The sequence below is a fragment of the Hyperolius riggenbachi genome, chromosome 8 (genome assembly GCF_040937935.1).
Source record: "Hyperolius riggenbachi isolate aHypRig1 chromosome 8, aHypRig1.pri, whole genome shotgun sequence".
Classification (NCBI taxonomy): Eukaryota; Metazoa; Chordata; class Amphibia; order Anura; family Hyperoliidae; genus Hyperolius; species Hyperolius riggenbachi.
Genome location: NC_090653.1, coordinates 179275865 through 179298365, shown reverse-complemented (window position 1 = coordinate 179298365; position 22501 = coordinate 179275865). Strand labels below are relative to the sequence as shown.

Below are 22501 nucleotides of genomic sequence, written 5' to 3'. Positions count from 1 at the left end.
AGTTAGTTTATAACGCTTGAGCCGTTGAGGTTGGGGCATCGGTTGCCAATATGATTCCAATTCATTTGTTTGAGAAGTATCTGTTCTTTGTTGTAATATTTTATCTTCTACTAAGAAGTCATTAATCATTGCTTTCTGAATAGGTCCCGGTATTTCTTTATATCTCCCAACATTCTTCAGCCTTCTGATGGCCTACATCTTCTACTGCTTTACCCTGATCCTGAATAATAGGTTTGTGATGAACACTACGGAAAGTCGTGGGTAATCGCCAACGACTTTCGTAATGGTCCAGCCCCATTACGGTCAGTCCTGTGTAGATATACCACAAATGTCTCTCCCCTCTCTTCTGAATGAAAGCAAACCTCTCACCCACCTTCCCCCATGTCCTGCATTAGGTACAGAGAGGAATGTCACACATGGCTGGACCTCCTGAGTAGACCATTTGCTGCCTACAGCTCATCCTCAAAAACCAGATAGAACCAGCATAGATAAGGGATTCCCTCCGAAATCTTAGAACCAAAGAGAACTTTAATGTATTTGTAATTCAAAATAGGCTTGTCACAGAAAGACAAAAAATACATTTTCTGATACCCATAAACCAGTTCTATAATCCACCTGAATTACAATTTTCTAACTGTTGGGGGTCAATTTGGAAACTGCTTTATTCAGCATGCGCAGACCGAATGCGGTAGACTAGGCATGTGTACCCTCATTTGATACAGGCTCGCGGGCCGCTTGTGAATATAGCCTCGGATTTGCAATACGCCAATCTGGGGCGGAGTCACGCAGATGATTAATAAATGTTACATTTCTGCTCTGAGTTCTGAGGGCTGTGACCTTGCTGACCAGGAGGTAACTCTGCCTTAACCCCACCTAGTTTGGAGGTAATCTAGCCCCAATTCTAAGATTGTATAAATCTGGGGCCAGCATTGCCCGCTTCGTCTTTCACCATTTTATCTGCTAAAGAAGAGCTTCTAGCATGCCTTCCTACAGAAGGACCGAACGCATGCATTGTTCCAAGGACTCTCTTACCTAATGCCTAATTTAAACTGGACTCTTTTTTTTTTTCTTCACCCTCCAAATGGACTGCTCAGCCATAACTAAAGTAAGATCCTTCTATTTTTATCCCTTTTATTTTAAGCTTTGTGTGTATATGTGTATATGTTAATTAGTGTATGTAAATGTGTGTAATGCATTTTTGTTATTAAACGTTTAAAAATTGTTTAGCGGTTATGACCTGTTGCTGAACATACACAATCGTACTTACCCCTCCGAAAACGTTAACTTGTGTTCTAGAGCATAGGTTCTCAACGTGTGGTACGCGTACCCCAGGGGGTACTTCTGATGGTTCCAGGGGGTACTCGGGCTTGATATACTTAACCAAAAATAACACATTTAGAGTATTAGAAAATGATAAATCTTATTTAAACAGCACTAAATTAGTATTTTAGCTAATTAAAAGCAATAGTAAATGCTTGGAAATTGTTTAGAACCAATTATAATGTACTACGATTAAATATATATTTGTCAAGGGGTACGTGTGATATTGTTTACTATGCTAGGGGGTACTTGGTGAGTACAGGGTTTTAAAAGGGGTACATACCAAAAAAATGTTGAGAAACACTGTTCTAGAGCATCCTGTATTTATAACTCATATGCTGGAATCGGGCACAGATAAACAGGTCTGGCACCGATCCCTGCATACAGCTAAGGGTTAACTTAGTGTTCGCAGTTACATAGTTATTTTGGTTGAAAAAAGACATACGTCCATCGAGTTCAACCAGTATAAAGTACAACACCAGCCTGCTCCCTCACATATCCTTGTTGATCCAGAGGAAGGCGAAAAAACCCTTACAAGGCATGGTCCAATTATCCCCTAAAGGGAAAAATTCCTTCCCGACTCCAGATGGCAATCCGATAAAATCCCTGGATCAACATCATTAGGCATTACCTAGTAATTGTAGCCATGGATGTCTTTCAACGCAAGGAATGCATCTAAGCCCCCTTTAAATGCAGGTATAGAGTTTGCCATAACTACTTCCTGTGGCAATGCATTCCACATCTTAATCACTCTTACTGTAAAGAACCCTTTCCTAAATAAATGGCTAAAACGTTTTTCCTCCATGCGTAGATCATGTCCTCTAGTCCTTTGAGAAGGCCTAGGGACAAAAAGCTCATCCGCCAAGCTTATTATATTGCCCTCTGATGTATTTATACATGTTAATTAGATCCCCTCTAAGGCGTCTTTTCTCTAGACTAAATAAACCCAGTTTATCGAACCTCTCTTGATAAGTGAGACCTTCCATCCCACGTATTAATTTTTTTGCTCGTCTCTGCACCTGCTCTAAAACTGCAATATCTTTTTTGTAATGTGGTGCCCAGAACTGAATTCCATATTCCAGATGTGGCCTTACTAGAGAGTTAAACAGGGGCAATATTATGCTAGCATCTCGAGATTTTATTTCCCTTTTAATGCATCCCAAAATTTTGTTAGCTTTAGCTGCAGCTGCTTGGCATTGAGTATGATTATTTAACTTGTTGTCAATGAGTACTCCTAAGTCCTTCTCCAAGTTTGATGTTCCCAACTGTATCCCATTTATTTTGTATGGTGCTAGACCATTGGTACGACCAAAATGCATGACTTTACATTTGTCAACATTGAATTTCATCTGCCATGTATGTGCCCATATAGCCATCCTATCCAGATCCTGTTGCAATATGACACTATCTTCCTGAGAGTTGATGATTCTGCACAATTTTGTATCATCTGCAAAAATAGCAACATTGCTCACTACTGCATCTACTAGGTCATTAATAAATAAATTGAAGAGCACTGGACCCAGAACAGACCCTGCAGTGTGCTAAAATATTTACAGTCCTGTGCTGTCTCACAGGTGGTGGCAAGCTTTTGAATTGTACGTGTGTGGTGAATCCTTTGGAGTCAGGACGCTCCTCTCGGCTAGTCTGTTCATAGACTGCGAATCCACATATGGGCATCTATGCGCAAAGCGACAGCGAGACCGAGTTTCTGATTAACCCGATCAAAGACAAGCACCTGCGGTCTATGACAAGGTTCACCTGGAGTCTTATCATTTTTCTTTCCTTCATTAGTTCCAGCTTCCAGCAAGCTTCCGGTATCACTTGTTGTTCTTACTGGTTGAGGAACAGATGAATCCGGATCATTCTTCATATAAAGTAGGATGTACAGGGTATTTTGCGCCTCCTTTTTTTCTGGCTGTTCAAGAAGCTCTTCAAGTGATAATCACCATAGTTTCCCTGAGGCTTATACGGTCTCGAACATCTTGCATCCTTGCTACCTTGAACTGGAGTACCACCAGGACCAGTTAAATTAGTGGCTTCTGTACCTTTCCTTCCTTCCACAACGTCAAATTCAACTGATTCTTCTCTTACACTGTGAAGATAATGCCTGGGGTTGTTGTTCTTTATGGCAGACCAGTGCACAAACACATCTTTTTCCTCTTTAATTTATCTTTCTTCCATTTCTCTGAGGCCTTCCTGTTTTGTCCTGTCATGCGGCGCACCACTGCAGAATTCCTTGATTTTCTCTGAATGCCTCATCCAGTCTCTTGAAGTATGATCATTATGGTGCCAGATCCAACACTCAGATTCCTCTGTGTTACTATTTCTCCACCTTGGATTTTCTCTTCCGAGTCCACCTTTCTCCATGTTTTGTTTCATTTTGGCTAACTCTTCACTTAGTTCTTTGAGTGTTTTTACTTCTCTCAATTCCCCCTCAGTATTATTGGTTTTGACTTAAACTGCTGAATTCTTATGAGTAATCATAGTGGTGTTTTGTTGCAGTGTTCCCAGCTGATTGGCGTCTTCCTCCTGACTGAGCTTGATAGCTAAGCTTTGAAGTTTCCTGAAATTCAAACTTGGATAATATTCTACCTTCTGTTTTAAGGATCTTTTAATAAAGTTGCTCCTTAATCCCCATATAAATTGATCTCTCAGCCACACAGCAGAATCTATGGTAGTTTGCCCTCTTTCCTTTTCCTCTTTTATCTGTAGTCCACTCATTATTTCTTGTAAGGCATTGGCGAACTGAGGAATATTTTCTTTATCCTTCTGAATTCTGTCAACAAATCTTTCTCCATTAATGCAGCTCTGTAGGAACCTGTAACAGAGAGAGGTAACAGAAAACAGCAGAGACACGACAGTGACACAGAGATAGCAGGACAGTAATACATACAAGGGTGAGACCGAGAAACAAGTGACAAGATTAAAGAGAAAGAATGAAGACAGCAGTGCAGTGCCTGGAGAGACTGTGTGACAACAGCTGGCAGACAAGATACAGAGGAGACAGTAGTGAAGAAAGCTTAAAAAGACAGCGGTGGAGAGCTGGCAGACAGCACCAACTGCCATTTCCCCTTGCACATGCCCAGCTTCTCTCTCTTTTCTGCTAATAGGCTCCCCCTGGTGGCACTTACAGGCTCTCTTTACAGCAGCACTTTCCACAAAAACGAAATGCATATTTAACCCTTGGTGTGTGTGTCTGTTGCAATGACATACACAGGGTTACATTGACCCCCTTAAATACTCTCTCATAATTGGATTCACATGTGTATGTAGGTCAGGGGTCACTGAGCTTACCAAGCCAGTTCCAGTAATTAGTTCTAAAGGTTTTGGAATCAATAAAATGACAACCGTGCCCAAATTTATGCACCTGTCAATTCATCCCACAGGGTTGTTCATTTTTTGCACCTGAGCAACTTCCACCTCCCATTCATTTGCCAATAACTTTATCACTACTCGTCGCAATGAATTGATCTATAGCTTGTTTTTTTTTCCACCACCAAATCCATTTTAACAGGAATATTAAGAAAGAAATAGGAAAAAAATCATTAGTTCAGTTTTTGGCCATTATAGTTTAAAACTAATGCATGCTACCATAATTAGAACCAATGTATTTTATTTGCCCATGTGTCCTGCTTATTACACCATTTCAATTATGTCTCTATCACAATGTATGGCACTGATATTTTATTTGGAAATAAAGGTGCATTTTTTCAATTTGCGTCCATTACTATTTACAAGCTCATAATTTAAAATATTATATTACTATACTCCTTTGACATGCATATTTAAAAAGGTCAGGCCCTTGGGTAACTATTCATGGTTTGTTTGTTTTTATTATTGTAATTTTTTTTATTAAAAACATTTTTGGGGGTAATTTTTGGTGTGGGAGGTAAACGGCTAATTTTAAATGCAAAATAATGTATTTAATAAAAAATGGATGTGGGTGTAGTTTCACTATTTGGCCACAAGATGTCCACAGTCAAAAAGTCCTGGAAGCGTACGATCACTCTTCCAGGAACATGAATGAGGACGGGAATTTTTTTTTAACTCAGAAAAACAGCAGCCTCTGATAAGAGGCTGTCTGTTTTTCTGCGGGGGGCTTCGATCAATGAATGGGAGCTATAATCCCATTCATTGATCACTGGGCTAATGGCCGGCGGCGGGTGCGCGCGCAGCCTATCTGGACGAGAATGTTCGTCCAGATAGGCTTAAAGAGACTCTATAACATCAAAAACATCCCCTGGGGGGTACTCACCTCGGGTGGGGGAAGCCTCGGGATCCTAATGAGGCTTCCCACGCCGTCCTTTGTCCCACGGGGGTCTCGCTGCAGCCCTCCGAACAGCCGGCGACAGACCCGACTGAAAATTCAATATTTACCTTTGCTGGCTCCAACGGGGGCGCTGTGGCTGCTTTCGGCTCCGAAGTAAACGTAAATACCCGATCTGTCGGGTCTGCTCTACTGCGCAGGCGCCGGAAACTTGCGCCTGCTCAGTAGAGCAGACACGACTGCGATCGGGTATTTCCGCCTACTTCTGAGCCGACAGCCGTTAGAGCGCCTGCGCAGGAGCCGGGAAGGTAAATATTGACGTCACCGCTGTACGGGGAGGGCTGCAGCGAGACAAGACAAAATAGACAAGACAGATAACATTTATATTGCGCTTTTCTCCTTGCGGACTCAAAGCGCCAGAGCAGAGCAGCAGCCACTAGGGCGCGCTCTATTGGCAGTAGCAGTGTAAGGGAGACTTGCCAAAGGTCTCCTACTGACTTAGTGCTGGCTTACTGAACAGGCAGAACCGAGATTCGAACCCTGGTCTCCTGTGTCAGAGGCAGAGCCCTTAACCATTACACCATCAGCCAACAGACCCCTGAGGGACGGAGGACGGCGTGGGAAGCCTCATTAGGATCCGCAGGCTTCCCCCACCCGAGGTGAGTACCCCCCAGGGGACGTTTTGACGTTACAGTTCCTCTTTAAGTGGTTAAACAATTATTGCACACTTTCTGTAAATCCAGTAAATTTAATTTCACTTCTCAAATATCACTGTGTGTGTGTGTGTGTGTATCCTATCCTATACAATAAAATGCAAATGTCCTTACGTCATCAACTGAATGGTTGTGTGTCCCTGGCTTTTTTGTACTGAGCATGTGTGCAGCCAGGGCAGTTAGGACACTGACAGTTTGCTGTGTGTGGTTCACAGAGATTCTCATTGCATCGTGGGAAATAACCGCAGCCAATTTCAGCAAAGCTTGGTGTACAGAGGCGCCAGAGTAGAATAAAAACGTTTAAAAACCGTCTAAAAGAGGGGGATGTTTAGGTGGACTTACCTCAAAAATATATAACTCAATTGAGTCACAATATATCAATACAAAAATATTTTATTGAACTCCACTTAGTGCAACGCGTTTCGCAGGTGTGGTCCTGCTTCATCAGGCAAACAGGAGAATAACTCAATGGGTCTAAATGCAGAAGTGAGCGCCTCTGTGCACATACTGCCTGGCATTTTAGGAGCCCTTAACCGTGAGGAGTAGTCTAGAAACCAAATGCCTCAAAATGACCTGTGAATAGGACGTTGGGCCCCTTAGCGCACCTAGGCTGCAAAAAAGTGTCACACGTGATATTTCTGTACTCAGGAGAAGTAGTAGAATGTGTTTTGGGGTGTATTTTTACACATACCCATGCTGGGTGGGAGAAATATCTCTGTAAATGGACAATTGTGTGTAAAAAAAAAAAATCAACAAATTGTAATTTACAGAGATATTTCTCCCACCCAGCATGGGTATGTGTAAAAATACACCCCAAAACACATTCTACTACTTCTCCTGAGTACGGCGATACCACGTGTGGCACTTTTTTGCAGCCTAGTTGCGCTAAGAGGCCCAACGTCCTACGAGTACCTTTAGAATTTCACAGGTCATTTTGAGGCATTTTGTTTCTAGACTACTCCTCACGGTTTAGGGCCCCTAAAATGCCAGGGCATTATAGGAACCCCACAAGTGACCCCATTTTAGAAAGAAGACACCCCAAGGTATTCCGTTAGTAGTATGGGGAGTTCATAGAAGATTTCATTTTTTGTCACAAGTTAGCGGAAATTGATTTTTATTGTTTTTTTCACAAACTTGTGACAAAAAATGAAATCTTCTATGAACTCCCTATACTACTAACGGAATACCTTGGGGTGTCTTCTTTCTAAAATGGGGTCACTTGTAGGGTTCCTATACTGTCCTGGCATTTTAGGGGCCCTAAACCGTGAGGAGTAGTCTAGAAAATAAATGCCTCAAAATGACCTGTGAAATCCTAAAGGTACTCATTGGACTTTGGGCCCCTTAGCGCAGTTAGGGTGCAAAAAAGTGTCACACATGTGGTATCGCCGTACTCAGAAGTAGTATAAAGTGTTTTGGGGTGTATTTTTACACATACCCATGCTGGGTGGGAAAATTATCTCTGTAAATGGACAATTGTGTGTAAAAAAAATCTCATTTACAGAGATATTTCTCCCACCCATCATGAGTATGTGTAACAATACACCCCAAAACACATTATACTATTTCTCCTGAGTAAGGCGATACCACATGTGTGACACTTTTTTTGCAGCCTAAGTGCGCTAAGGGGCCCAAAGTCCTATGAGCACCTTTAGGCTTTACAGGGGTGCTTACAATTTGGCACCCCCCAAAATGCCAGGACAGTAAACACACCCCACAAATGACCCCATTTTGGAAACTAGACACTTCAAGGTATTCAGAGAGGGGCATGGTGAGTCCGTGGCAGATTTCATTTTTTTTGTCACCAGTTAGCAGAAATGGAAACTTTTTTAATTTTGTTTTGTCACAGTGTCATTTTCCACTAACTTGTGCCAAAAAATAAAATCTTCTATGAACTCACCATGCCTCTTAGTGAATACTTTGGGGTGTCTTCTTTCCAAAATGGGGTCATTTGGGGGGTATTTATACTATCCTGGAATTCTAGCACCTCATGAAACCTGACAGGTGCTCAGAAATGAGAGAGATGCTTCAAAATGGGAAATTCACTTTTTGCAACATAGTTTGTAAACGCTATAACTTTTACCCAAACCAATAAATATAAACTGAATGTTGTTGTTTTTTTTATCAAAGACATGTAGCACAATAAATGTGGACAAAAATGTATACAGAAATTTTACTTTATTTGACAAATTTTATCACAGGAAGTTAAAAAAATCATTTTTTTTTTTTTTTGACAAAATTCATGTCTTTTTTGATGAATATAATACAAACTAAAAATCGCAGCAGCAATCAAATAGCACCAAAAGAAATCTGTATTAGTGACAAGAAAAGGAGGTAAAATTCATTTAGATGGTCGCTTGTATGACTGAGCAATAAACCATTAAAGCCGCAGTGGTCTGAATGGAAAAAAGGCTCTGGTCCTTAAGGGGTGAGAAGACTGCGGTCCTTAAGTGGTTAACACCACTTTTACCTACAACAAAGCATTCCATTTGAGGCAGCAGAGTGGTGCAGTGGAAGTGTGCTGGGCCCATAACCCAAGGGTAAATGGATCGAAACCATCCTCTGCTAGGTGTACTTTGGTTTTTACACCTTGCTTTACCACATGGGCCAATCGGTAGCCATAGCCCTGTAAGAGAAAGTGTCATTAGGGCCTTGCTGTAACATAGATAGTAGTGTAAAAATATGGGGAAGCTTCTCTGTTTGCTGTTTTTTTTTTTGTTGTTTTTAAGTGTGGTGTCACAGTTCACAAATCTCTTCAACTACAGGAAAGGCCCAGGAGTAGTCTTAGCTACCGTAATATCTGTTACGGCAGGGCCCTTATAACACTTTCTCTTACAAGGCTATGGAAGCCGTTTTGCCCATGCGATAAAGCAAGGTGCAAAAATGAAATCATACCTAGCAGAGGATGGTTTCAATCCATTAACCTCTGGGTTATGGGCCCAGCACACTTCCACTGCACCACTCTGCTGCCTCAAAGGGAATGCTTTGTTGTAGGTAAAAGTGGAGTTAAACTTCTTGGAGCAGACTTACTTCCTCCCTTCAAAAGACACACATACATCCCCATAAAATCTTGTAGCAGCAACAACTAGTCTCTGTGGCACAATTGATTAGTTGCCCTTGGTGTGTGCGTGTTGCTCAGTTAGAGGCGGAAGTCGCAGAGCTAAATAAGCATCTCGCAACACTGAGACGCATACACAACATGGAGATGAGCTTGGATCTCACGATCCAGACACTGGATGGAATCGGTGAAGATGAGGTGGGTGGAGTAAAGCCGGAGCAAGAAGCAGAGGTAGCCGCTAGTTGGGTCACAGTTAGAAGGGGTAGGGGAAAAAGTGGCAGGGAGGCTAGTCCTGAGTTGTCCCTCACTAATAAGTATGCTTGTTTGCGTAATATTGGGGAGGATGATTCAGGAGTAGCAATGCTGCAGCAGGATGTGCTCCTTAGCAACCAAGGGGCAGACTGCTGTAACGAGAAAGGGAATAGGAGTGCAGCTAAGGCTAGACAGGTACTGGTGGTAGGGGATTCAATTATTAGGCGCACAGATAGGGTAATCTGTTGAAGAAACCGTGAATGCCGTACAGTCTGTTGCCTCCCGGGTGCTCGGGTTCGGCATGTAGCGGAAAGAATTGACAGATTATTGGGTGGGGCTGGGGAAGACCCAGCTGTCATGGTACACATTGGCACCAATGACAAAGTTAGTGGGAGATGGAAGGTCCTCAAAAATGATTTTCAGGTACTTGGAGATAAACTTAAAGCAAGGACCTCCAAGGTGGTGTTCTCTGAAATACTGCCAGTGCCACGCGCTACATCTGAGAGACAGAGGGAGCTTAGGGAGTTAAATAAGTGGCTGAGAAATTGGTGTAGGAAGGAAGGGTTTGGGTTCCTGGAGAACTGGGCAGACTTTGCAGTCGGCTACAGGTTCTACAGCAGGGATGGGCTGCACCTTAATGGGGAGGGTGCAGCTGCATTGGGGGAGAAGATGGCTAAACGGTTGGAGGAGATTTTAAACTAGGATCTGGGGGGAGGCGGGAGGATAAAGTCTCAATATGTAGACAAGATAAGGTAAAAAGACAGTGGGAGCCTAACATTATGGGGGGTGGAGAGGGGGGTGGGGACAGTGTAAAGATTAAAGAGGTTGGTAAAACTTCAAGTAGCCCATTTCGTGTAAACAAAATTGGTAAATGTGTTGGTAAAAATATAAAGTGCATGGTAACCAATGCTCGGAGCCTTGCAAATAAAATAGACAAACTAGAGTTCATTCTGAATGACAAAGGCTATGACATTGTGGGAATAACCGAGACATGGATGGATAAAAGCCATGACTGGATAGCTAATTTAAAAGGATACAATGTGTTTAGGAGGGATAGAACAGGGAAAAAAGGTGGAGGGGTTTGTCTTTGTTAAGAATTCTTTTACAGCTGTCCTCAACGATGAGATGGAGGAAGATTGCGAAGATGTGGAGTCCGTTTGGGTAAATATTCATGGTGGAAATAAAAGTTGCCAATTGCTTATTGGGGTATGCTACAGACCACCTCTTATTAATGAAGCTTCAGAACTGCGATTACTACAGCAGATTGAAAAAGCTGCAAGTAAAAATGAGGTCATAATTATGGGCGACTTCAACTTTCCAGACATTGACTGGAGTATTGAGGCTACCCATTCTGGTAAAAGCAGCATATTTCTGGCAGCACTACAGGACAATTACTTGACTCAAATGGTAACGGAACCAACTAGGGGGAATGCGTTACTGGATTTGATCATTTCTAATAGACCAGATAATGTATCAAATGTGCAGGTTCAAGAACATTTGGGAAATAGTGATCACAACATGATAACGTTTGATCTGGTGACTGATAGGCCACGGGACAGCGGGACCACTAAAACTGTGAATTTTAGAAAAGCAAAGTTCAATCAAATTAGGCAGGCACTAAGTTTGGTGAACTGGGATAATGTACTACAAGGGAAATGGCAAGCTGGTAATGTACACTGAAGGGAAATGGCAAGCTTTTAAACGTATTCTCAATCAATATTGTAGTATGTATATCCCATATGGAAACAAAATGTCTAGGAATAAAAAAAAGGCCTCTATGGATGAATAGAAAGGTTAGGGATAAAATGAAGAGGAAAAAGAATGCCTATAAGGTCCTAAAACAGGAGGGGACTGAGGCTGCACTAAGCAATTATAAGGAGTGCAATACAAATTGTAAAAAAGAAATTAGACTGGCAAAGATCGAAACTGAAAATCAAATCGCTAGGAATATCAAATCTAACCCAAAAAAGTTTTACAAGTACATCAACTCTAAAAAAAGAAAGATTGACTGTATAGGAATCCTAAAGGATGAGGGTGGGAACTCAATGGTGGATGACCAAGGTAAGGCAGAGTTATTAAATGCTTTCTTTGCTTCTGTCTTCACAAAGGAAACAGCACTGTTGCAAATTACAGAGGCAGAAGAGTCTCAATCTTCTAACTGTAATATTAAATACTTAACGCAGGAAGAAGTAAAGGCAAAACTAAATAAATTAAAAATAGTCAAGGCACCTGGCCCGGATGGCATGCATCCTCGGGTCCTAAGAGAATTAAGTTCAGTTATAGCTAAGCCACTTTATCTTATCTTTTGTGACTCTCTTGCAACTAGCAGAGTCCCAGTGGATTGGCGTACAGCCCACGTTTTCCCATTATTTAAGAAGGGCAAAAAATCTGATCCAGGAAATTATAGACCTGTAAGCTTAACATCAGTTGTATGCAAACTATTTGAGGGGTTACTAAGAGATACTATACATGACTTCATAGTAGAAAATAATCTTATTTCTCAGCATCAACATGGGTTTACTAAAGACAGGTCCTGTTTGAATAACATGCTCAGCTTTTATGAGGTAGTGAATGCTCATATGGATATTGGGAATGCTGTAGATGTGATATACTTGGACTTTGCAAAGGCCTTCGACACTGTTCCCCACAGAAGTCTGGTGCAAAAGTTGAGGATGCAAGGACTGGGGAAGAGTCTGTGTTCATGGATAGGGAACTGGCTAATGGACAGAAAACAAAGAGTTGTGGTCAATGGATCGTACTCAAAATGGGAGACTGTTAGCAGTGGGGTCCCACAGGGGTCTGTACTGGGTCCAGTGCTCTTCAATTTATTTATTAATGACCTAGTAGATGCAGTAGTGAGCAATGTTGCTATTTTTGCAGATGATACAAAATTGTGCAGAATCATCAACTCTCAGGAAGATAGTGTCATATTGCAACAGGATCTGGATAGGATGGCTATATGGGCACATACATGGCAGATGAAATTCAATGTTGACAAATGTAAAGTCATGCATTTTGGTCGTACCAATGGTCTAGCACCATACAAAATAAATGGGATACAGTTGGGAACATCAAACTTGGAGAAGGACTTAGGAGTACTCATCGACAACAAGTTAAATAATCGTACTCAATGCCAAGCCGCTGCAGCTAAAGCTAACAAAATTTTAGGATGCATTAAAAGGGAAATAAAAACTCGAGATGCTAGCATAATATTGCCCCTGTTTAACTCTCTAGTAAGGCCACATCTGGAATATGGAATTCAGTTCTGGGCACCACATCACAAAAAAGATATTGCAGTTTTAGGGCAGGTGCAGAGACGAGCTACAAAATTGATACGTGGGATGGAAGGTCTCGCTTACCAAGAAAGGTTAGATAAACTGGGTTTATTTAGTCTAGAGAAAAGACGCCTTTGATGTATTTATACATGTTAATTAGATCTCCTCTGAGGGCAATATAATAGCTTGGCGGATGAGCTTTTTGTCCCTAGGCCTTCTCAAAGGACTAGAGGACATGAGCTGCGCATGGAGGAAAAACGTTTTAGCCATTTATTTAGGAAAGGGTTCTTTACAGTAAGAGTGGTTAAGATGTGGAATGCATTGCCACAGGAAGTCGTTATGGCAAACTCTATACCTGCATTTAAAGGGGGCTTAGATGCTTTCCTTGCGTTGAAAGACATCCATGGCTACAATTACTAGATTATGCTTAATGATGTTGATCCAGGGATTTTATCTGATTGCCATCTGGAGTCAGGAAGGAATTTTTCCCTTTTGGGGCTAATTGGGCCATGCCTTGTGGGGGTTTTTTCGCCTTTCTCTGGATCAACAGGATAAAAAACAAGGGCCCCAATAGTGTAATATGTACTGGTAAATGGTTACTAGATAGAGTAAATATTAATACTCACAAACCAGGGTTACCATTAGGCAACCACTGTAAAGGCAGGTGGGGAGATTTTCCTGACCGCACTCAGGAATAAGAAGTCTCTCTCTAGATGAGAAAAAGGGGGTTCAACCCTCCACCCAGGGTGGACTCAATATTATAACTACGATCAGAGAAAGAACATGTGTGCATCAACCAAGTGAACCTGACAAATCTGGCTTTGCAAATTTGGCCTATTGGCTAATCACGAGACATTGCTCATGCAAATAAGCATTTGCTTTCGCATGCCTAAATATGCAGGGTCAAAACCAAAAACCGCAAAACAATCGCCCTGCGGGAATTAGTTCATGCTATACAGCACTATCCAGGGGCGCCACGAGGAGGCTTCCCATTGCCCCCATACAACCGGGGGGCCGCGGGGGTCCCAGGCACTCTCACCGCCTGGAACCCACACAGCGGCACCCCGGAGGCGGAGGCTGGGGGGTGCAGGCGATCTCCCCAGCGTGGCCAGCGCCGGGAAGAGCCGCCCGCACACACCTCCCAAGATTAAAAACAGGCACTTACCTCAACGTCCATTGCGTTTTGCTGTATGCGCATAACCTGGGCGCGACACATAAGGGGCGGACAGGTGCAAATAGCCTGCTCCAGGGCTCTCACCTCCTAAAACAAGCCACTCACTACCTGCCCTCAGAAAAAAGAAATGCAATGCTAACTACGATCAGAGAAAGAACATGTGTGCATCAACCAAGTGAACCTGACAAATCTGGCTTTGCAAATTTGGCCTATTGGCTAATCACGAGACATTAGGCATGCAAAAGCAAATGCTTATTTGCATGAGCAAATATGCAGGGTCAAAACCAAAAACCGCAAAACAATCGCCCTGCGGGAATTAGTTCATGCTATACAGCACTATCCAGGGGCGCCACGAGGAGGCTTCCCATTGCCCCCATACAACCGGGGGGCCGCGGGGGTCCCAGGCACTCTCACCGCCTGGAACCCACACAGCGGCACCCCGGAGGCGGAGGCTGGGGGGTGCAGGCGATCTCCCCAGCGTGGCCAGCGCCGGGAAGAGCCGCCCGCACACACCTCCCAAGATTAAAAACAGGCACTTACCTCAACGTCCATTGCGTTCTGCTGTATGCGCATAACCTGGGCGCGACACATAAGGGGCGGACAGGTGCAAATAGCCTGCTCCAGGGCTCTCACCTCCTAAAACAAGCCACTCACTACCTGCCCTCAGAAAAAAGAAATGCAATGCTAACTACGATCAGAGAAAGAACATGTGTGCATCAACCAAGTGAACCTGACAAATCTGGCTTTGCAAATTTGGCCTATTGGCTAATCACGAGACATTGCTCATGCAAATAAGCATTTGCTTTCGCATGCCTAAATATGCAGGGTCAAAACCAAAAACCGCAAAACAATCGCCCTGCGGGAATTAGTTCATGCTATACAGCACTATCCAGGGGCGCCACGAGGAGGCTTCCCATTGCCCCCATACAACCGGGGGGCCGCGGGGGTCCCAGGCACTCTCACCGCCTGGAACCCACACAGCGGCAAAGTTTCTCTGATTATAGTTAGGACTCAATATTATGCAGGAGAACAGAGGCGCCAAAAGGATAAAAGGAAGCTAAATGAGCTTAAAAACCAAATTCTTGGTAAATAGAGGAGGTAGTGGTGGACTTACCTCCTCCAAGTAGACACACAACGACTGCTCTGACAGAGGTGCCTGGCTCTTCTACTGACCACATATACTATTGCTCCGCTGTTATTGCCTGATGAAGCGGGATCAAACCTGCGAAACGCGTTGCATATTTGGAGTTCATAAATAAAATATATTGACTGTGTTTACTACAGTCGTTGTGTGTCTACTTGGAGGAGGTAAGTCCACCACTACCTCCTTTATTTACCAAGAATTTGGTTTTTAAGCTCATTTAGCTTCCTTTTATCCTTTTGGCGCCTCTGTTCTCCTGCATAATCTGGATCAACAGGGGTATGTGGGGGACGGGCTGGAGTTGTACTTTGTACTGGTTGAACTCGATGGACGTATGTCTTTTTTCAACCAAAGTAACTATGTAACATTCGGCTGTTAACCAAAAGGTTGGTTGTTTCAAGCCCACCCAGGGATGGCTTTGTGTTTTGTGAAGAGAACTAATGTACCCTTCTTAAACTTGAAGATTGTATACAAATGTAAGCAGACTGCAGAGTGGTGCAACAGGAGTGTGCTGGGCCCATAACCCAGAGGTTGATGGATCAAAACCATCCTCTGCTAGGTATGATTTCATTTTTGCACCTCGCTTTATCGCATGGGCAAAACGGTTTCCATAGCCCTGTAAGAGAAAGTGTAAAAAGGGCCCTGCCGTAACATAGATATTCCGGTAGCTAAGACTACTCCTGGGCTTTTCTTGTGGTTGAAGAGATGAGTGAACTGTGACACCACACTTAAAAATAAAAAACCAGCAAAGCTTCCCCATATTGGAGCATTGGATTTGGTAAAGTCTTAAGCCAATGTATTGACTCACCACACAGCCCTGCATCCAGCATGTGTCTCGTATAACTGTCTGTAAGTAAGCTTTAGGTTAGCAGGAATGGTTGCAAGGCTACCTAGCTTTTCATCCTTCCCACCCTTGCCCTGGAATCTTCCAGACTTCAAAGTGCTGTCTTTTGCTGTGTGTGTGGTTGTTGGTATAGTGGTGAGCATAGCTGCCCTGCAAGCAGTGGACCTGGGTTGGATTCCCGGCCAAGGTATGTGAGCTTGCTTTTGACATACTACAAATCCCTGCAAGAAAAATCCCTGCAAGACCAGAGAGAGAGGTGGTGGTATGTTGTTAGCTTCTAAAACGGGATAAGAAATAAGAAACCTTGAAAAGACCATTTCCGGTTTTCAATTCGGATATCCGAATCCAGCCGGATACTAGGGTCGGATACCCGAATTCAGTTCGGGTATAAATATGTCAAATTCGGATATCTGAATACCCGGATCCGGATCAATTCGGGTATTAAAAAGTACTACCCGAGCATCCCTGGTTTTAGAATACATTTTGGTGGATCTTAAAGAGAATCTGTATTGTTAAAATCGCTCAAAAGTAAACATACCAGTGCGTTAGGGGACATCTCCTATTACCCTCTGTCACAATTTCGCCGCTCCTCGCCGCATTAAAAGTGGTTAAAAACAGTTTTTAAAAGTTTGTTTATAAACAAACAAAATGGCCACCAAAACAGGAAGTAGGTTGATGTACAGTATGTCCACACATAGAAAATACATCCATACACAAGCAGGCTGTATACAGCCTTCCTTTTGAATCTCAAGAGATCATTTGTGTGTTTCTTTCCCCCATGCACTGAAGTTTCAGGCTGCTCTTTTCTTCCTGCAAACAGCTTTGCCCTTGTTTGTAATTCCTCAGTATGTGAAAGCCCAGCCAGCTCAGAGGACGATTTATCCAGCTTGTAAAAGATAAGAGAGAAGAGAGAAGCTGCTCTAATCCTAAATAACACACAGGCAGTCTGCATAAAGGGGAGTTCATAGCAGAACCACAACACTGAAGAACTTGGCAGCCTTCCAGACACAGGCCGACAAGTCTGACAGGGGAAAGATACATTGATTTATTACAGAGACTGTGTTAGTAGAAAGTGCTGCAGTTAGCCAGAACACATTAGAATAGCTTTTGGAACTTGTAGGATGATAAAAAACAGGATGCAATTTTTGTTACGGAGTCTCTTTAAAGCTTGGACACACATCACATAAAAAAGAGGTACAGACAAACTCAATCCAACAGTCATTTTCAAAATTATGATCAAATTGGGGAAAGTTTTAGCAAAACTACAAGAGACATATGTGGTAACTTTTTAACCGTGATAAGTAGTAGAATAGAGTTTAGAGAGTTTTAGGGTTGAGGCCCATGTCTTGTGTATTCTTTTTAGTCACAAACTGAATCAAAGGCAATTCAATGTTTGTCACTTTTTCATTTTAAAAGTCTTTTATTTTGGTACAGAATATGCAGAGTATGAAAAAAACATATGGTTACCTTAGGAACTTGGCTTTTTAAATATGTATGCCATGAGTGTATATTACTATTTTTGCAAATAAGGTCTTCTAATCATCAATAGTGTACAATGAGAAAACAGAGAAAATATGCCTTTATTTCCAAATACAATATTGTCACCATACATTGTGCTAGGAACATAATCTAAACCTTGTTATAACCAGGATGAAAAAGCAAATACAATTTGTGGGTTTAAAGTGGATCCGAGGTGAACTTTTACACATTGCATAATTGTGTTCCTTTCCTATTGTTTATAGGGCATTCCTCAATCCAAACACTTTTGTTTTTGTTTTAATACTCTAATTCCCTATAAACTAAAAAAGCCATGCCCACAGGTTTTCAGAGAGCCTTGGCAGTAGCAAGGGCTCATGGGAGCTCAGTCTGAGCAGGAGGAGGGGGAGGTGTTACTAGCCATTGATTTCAGAGGCATGGGGAGGAGAGGGGATTAGGCTGATGGCTCAAGATACAGATAAGCCTGCCTCTGTGTAATGTTTACAAACAACATGGCTGCTGTCATTGTATCACAGGAATAAATAATCATATTATATTAAAACTGTTTGCAGCTAGATTTGCTGTGTAAACCATATAAAAAGCTATATATTCAAGTTACTTGTTATAGTTAGTTTTTCATCTCGGATCCGCTTTAACCTATAGTTAGCACTATTTATTGTACAGCTATAATGGATATAAATGGAGAAATATCTTGTTGTTCAGTTTTTTTCCCCTTTTCCCTTTAAAATGCATTGAAAAAAAGGCAATTACTAAACAAAATTATCACACACTAAAAGCCTAATTTGTCCTGAAACAAAAAAATATATAGATCATTTAGGTGTGATTAGTAGAGATGGGCCGAACGGTTTCAGGCAAACTTCGGGTGGTTCGCGTTCGCCTGTGAATGCGAACTTTCCCAGAAGTTCGCTTCGCCCCATAATGCTCTACTGAGCAGAACTTTGACCCTCTACTTCAGTCAGCAGGCACATTGTTGCCAATCAGACTGCACTCACTCCTGGAGCCCCACCCCCCCTTATAAAAGGCAAGGTCCTTGTGCCGTTTTACTCACTAGTCTGCCTGCACTAATTAGTTAAGGGACAGCTGCTGGCAGACTCTGCTAGGGAGAGTTTAGTTAGGCTCTTATAGGCTTGTTCCTAGCTAATTGTTATTACTTTCCTCCCGGAGGGAGGAGGGTCTCCTCTTCCAGGGAATTGTAGAATTTCAAAAGCCAGCTTATATACCTTGGCCAGGAATTGAATCCAGGTCTGAGTGCTTGGTAGTCAGCTCTCTTAACCGCTATACCACCACCAACACTACATGCTGAAGGCAGCCTAGCATTACCATTATGATATATCCTAGAGAAAAATGAGCTTGCTTAAAGATTTGTAGACTTTTAAAAGCCAGCTTACATACCTTGGCTTGGAATTGAACCCAGGTCTGAGTGCATGGTAGATAGTGCTCTTAACCGCTTTACCACCACCAACACTACATTCTGAAACCAGCCTAGCATGTACCATTATGATATATACTAGAGAAAAGTGATATGCTTAAGGATGTGTAGCATGTCAAAAGCCAACTCACATTGGCCAGGAATAGAACACAGTCTCTGTGGCACAATTGGTTAGCGTGTTTGGCTGTTAACTAAAAGGTTGGTGGTTCAACCCCATCCAGGTATGGCCTTGCCTTTTGTGTTCAACAGTTGTCCAAAGAGAACCCCAGACAGCCAGGTAGATTCATCTATCTCTCTCTCTCTCTCTCTCTCTCTCTCTCTCTCTCTCTCTCTCTCTCTCTCTCTCTCGTAGGGATAGTCACCGCTTTCCGCGGAATTGGATTTTCCGCAATTTTGGGTGGATATTGGTCATTCCATTCCGTTTGGTCGGAATGGAATTGCTTTTTCAATCCGGCAGAATTCCGAAATTGCCTGTGGAATTCTGCTGGTATCTGTTGATGCCATTGAAGTGAATTTTCAGCTTTAAACCATCAAGTCCTAGAGAGAGAGAGAGAGCAAGTTCATTTTTCTCTTGGGTATATCACAATGGTACATGCTAGGCTGCCTTCAGCATGTAGTGTTGGTGGTGGTATAGCAGTTAAGAGAGCGGACTACCAAGCACTCAGACCTGGGTTCAATTCCCGGCCAAGACCTGGGTTCAATTCCCGGCCAAGGTATGTAAGCTGGCTTTTAAAAGCCTACAAATCTTTAAGCAAGCTCATTTTTCTCTAGCATATATCAATGGTACATGCTAGGCTGCCTTCAGCATGTAGTGTTGGTGGTGGTATAGCGGTTAAGAGAGCTGACTGCCAAGCACTCAGACCTGGGTTCAATTCCTGGCCAAGGTATATAAACTGGCTTTTGAAATTCTACAATTCCCTGGAAGATGAGACCCTCCATGAGGAGGGAGTGAGGCATACACTGCCTGATGTTGTAAAGCAGTGTAGGCCTGTAATTGAACATTGAATGAGATTTGTGAACATAAAATAGGGGTTTATGTGAAATGTAGATTTTTGCCTGGGACTTTTGATGTGTATTTCACTCAATCATGTCTGCCTCCAGGTATTAGATCACTTGAAACATATTGGCCAGCACAAGTGTTTCTAGTTTTCCAAGTTCGCCTCCCCATTGAAGTCTATTGCGGTTCGCGAAACTTTTTCGCGAACCGAACCTTCAGCGGAGGTTCGCGACCGAAAATCGGAGGTTCAGCCCATCTTTAGTGATTAGTAGTAATAAAGTTTTTGGCGAATGAATGGGAGTGCTGATATGTGAAAATTTGTTTGGTCCTGAAGTGGTTAAGTTCTGATCTCATCTTTGCAACTTCCACAATAGCAAGGTTCTGCTTTCATCCTCTTTATTCACCCCTTCTCATACTATCATACAGGTCTACTTCCTTCCCAACCTTTTGTTCAGCAAATGCAACCGAATGCTGGGAATACTTTTTTCAACCAAAATAACTATGTACTCCATGAGGTTTGGGGTTTTGTTTTTTTGTTGGTTTGTTTTTTTGAGGGGGGAGGGGGGCTCTCGATAGATAATGTCTATCAGGTCTGATCTGATTTTGATCGTTTTTCTGATCAATTTTCTCATACAAGTGAACTGAAATCAATCAGAAAATTGACTGCTGAAAAAAAAACACTGCTGAAAAAACTCAGTGCATTCCCAGCATAAAACTTACTTATGAATATATGCTGGTCTGAAGAAGCAAACACTCTTATTATTCAACATCCTACTGTGCACAGCTTGTCTTTACCTATTATTTCAATCCTGTATAACTTTGTATTCTAAAATTTAAAAGGGCAGCTCTGTCCTCTAGAGTTCCTTTTACTGCTGTGTAATTTAACCACTTGCCGACCGCACACTCATACTGTGCGGCGGCAAAGTGGTAGCTGGAGGACCAGCGACGCACATCTGCGTCGCCAGGTGCCTCCCTAATTAATCAGGAAAGGCCGCTCGCGCGAGCGGCCGTTTCCTGTTAGATCACGGAGCGGGTCTCCGTGAATAGCCTGCTAGCCGCTGATCGCGGCTCGCAGACTAAATGTAAATGCAGGAGACTTTTGTCTCCTTTGTTTACATTGAACGGCGCTGCTGCTACAGCAGCGCCGTAAGGCAGATCAGCGATCCCCGGCCAATCAGCGGCCGGGTATTGCCGCCATGTGACAGAGGAAAGCCTGTCACAGGCTGCACAGGACGGATAGCGTCCTGTGCAGCCCAGATCACCAGGGGTGAGAGGAAGGAGAGGGAGGGGGGGGAATTTTGCGCGGAGGGGGGCTTTGAGGTGCCCTCCCGCAACACCCAGGCAGGCAGGAGCGATCAGACCCCCCCTGCACATCATCCCCATAGGGGGGGATCTGATCGCTCTGCCTGCAATCTGATCTGTGCTGGAGGCTGCAGAGCCCACCCAGCACAGATCATTAAAAAACATGCTGGTCTTTAAGGGGGGAGTAAAGGCTGGGTCTTCAAGTAGTTAAGTACATAGTCTCATTGGCTGATCTGTTGAGATACCTGTATCCCACCATTATTTATGCAACTATGTTTACTGACTATTCTAAAAAGCAGAGTGTGGTTTTAAAACTGCAACTGTGACAGTATGATGCAATGTTATAAAATCAGTCCGTTATCAGAATCAGTCCGACAATAATTTAAGCTGTGCAGAGGTTGTGGACGAGCCATGCTAGTTGAGACTTCATATTTTCTATATCCAGCATTTAGAAGGTGTAGGGGATACCATATTTAATAAGCAAGGCTTTCATCAAAATATTTTAAAGTTTATTTTCCATGTTCAGTGTTTCAAAGTCAGTTACAGTAGAATCCCTTTATAGTAAACTCCAAGGGACCAGGGATATTGGTTAACTGTATCAAAAGTTTACTATATCAGAATTGGTCATATATTGTATATTTTTATACAGATGCATTTGATGGGACCTGAGGACTGAGTTTACTATATCCAGAGGCTTACTATATCAGAGTTTACTACAATGAGATTCTACTATAATAGTTTTCTTTTAATGCAATTTACAGGAGTTTTTTTGTTTATAAATGTGCCTTCTTATTTTGCAGAGTGTTTTTTGAAGTTGCCAAGCTTCCACCTCTTGACATGAGGCTAGAAGAATTGCAGAGTTAACTACCTTCCTGGACAACCTGCTTGTATGATATGTATATAGAATGTAAATACAATTGTTTTTATATATTGTAGATATGAATAGCTTGTTTTGTATGTGTAAAATATTATGTACCGGTAAATGGATTCAGTAAAAACACATGTATTAAATGTAAAGAATAAATGTAAATGTCCTCTTGAGAAAATGTGAAAAAATTGTGTTTATGTAGGTTATATTTATATATATATATATATATATATATATATATATATATATATATATATATATATATATATATATATATATATATTCTGCTCTTACTTCTTGCCTGTAGCTCACGGGTTTTGCTAGCATTATGTCTTTGGGCCTATTACCCATCTAACATCTGTAGACG

General features: G+C 42.4%; 1 protein-coding gene across 2 annotated transcripts in view; it reads left to right on the top strand.

Moving 5' to 3' along the window:
• The window catches only part of CCNB3 (cyclin B3), a 267192-nt gene extending 244991 nt beyond the window's left edge, over positions 1 to 22201 (top strand). For both annotated transcript variants that reach the window (XM_068249684.1, XM_068249683.1), the window contains exon 12: positions 22067 to 22201. In XM_068249684.1, coding sequence (XP_068105785.1) covers positions 22067 to 22130 — 64 coding nt within the window. In that variant the 3' untranslated portion in view covers positions 22131 to 22201. The remainder of the gene's footprint in view (positions 1 to 22066) is intronic.
• Positions 22202 to 22501: the final 300 nt, after the last annotated feature.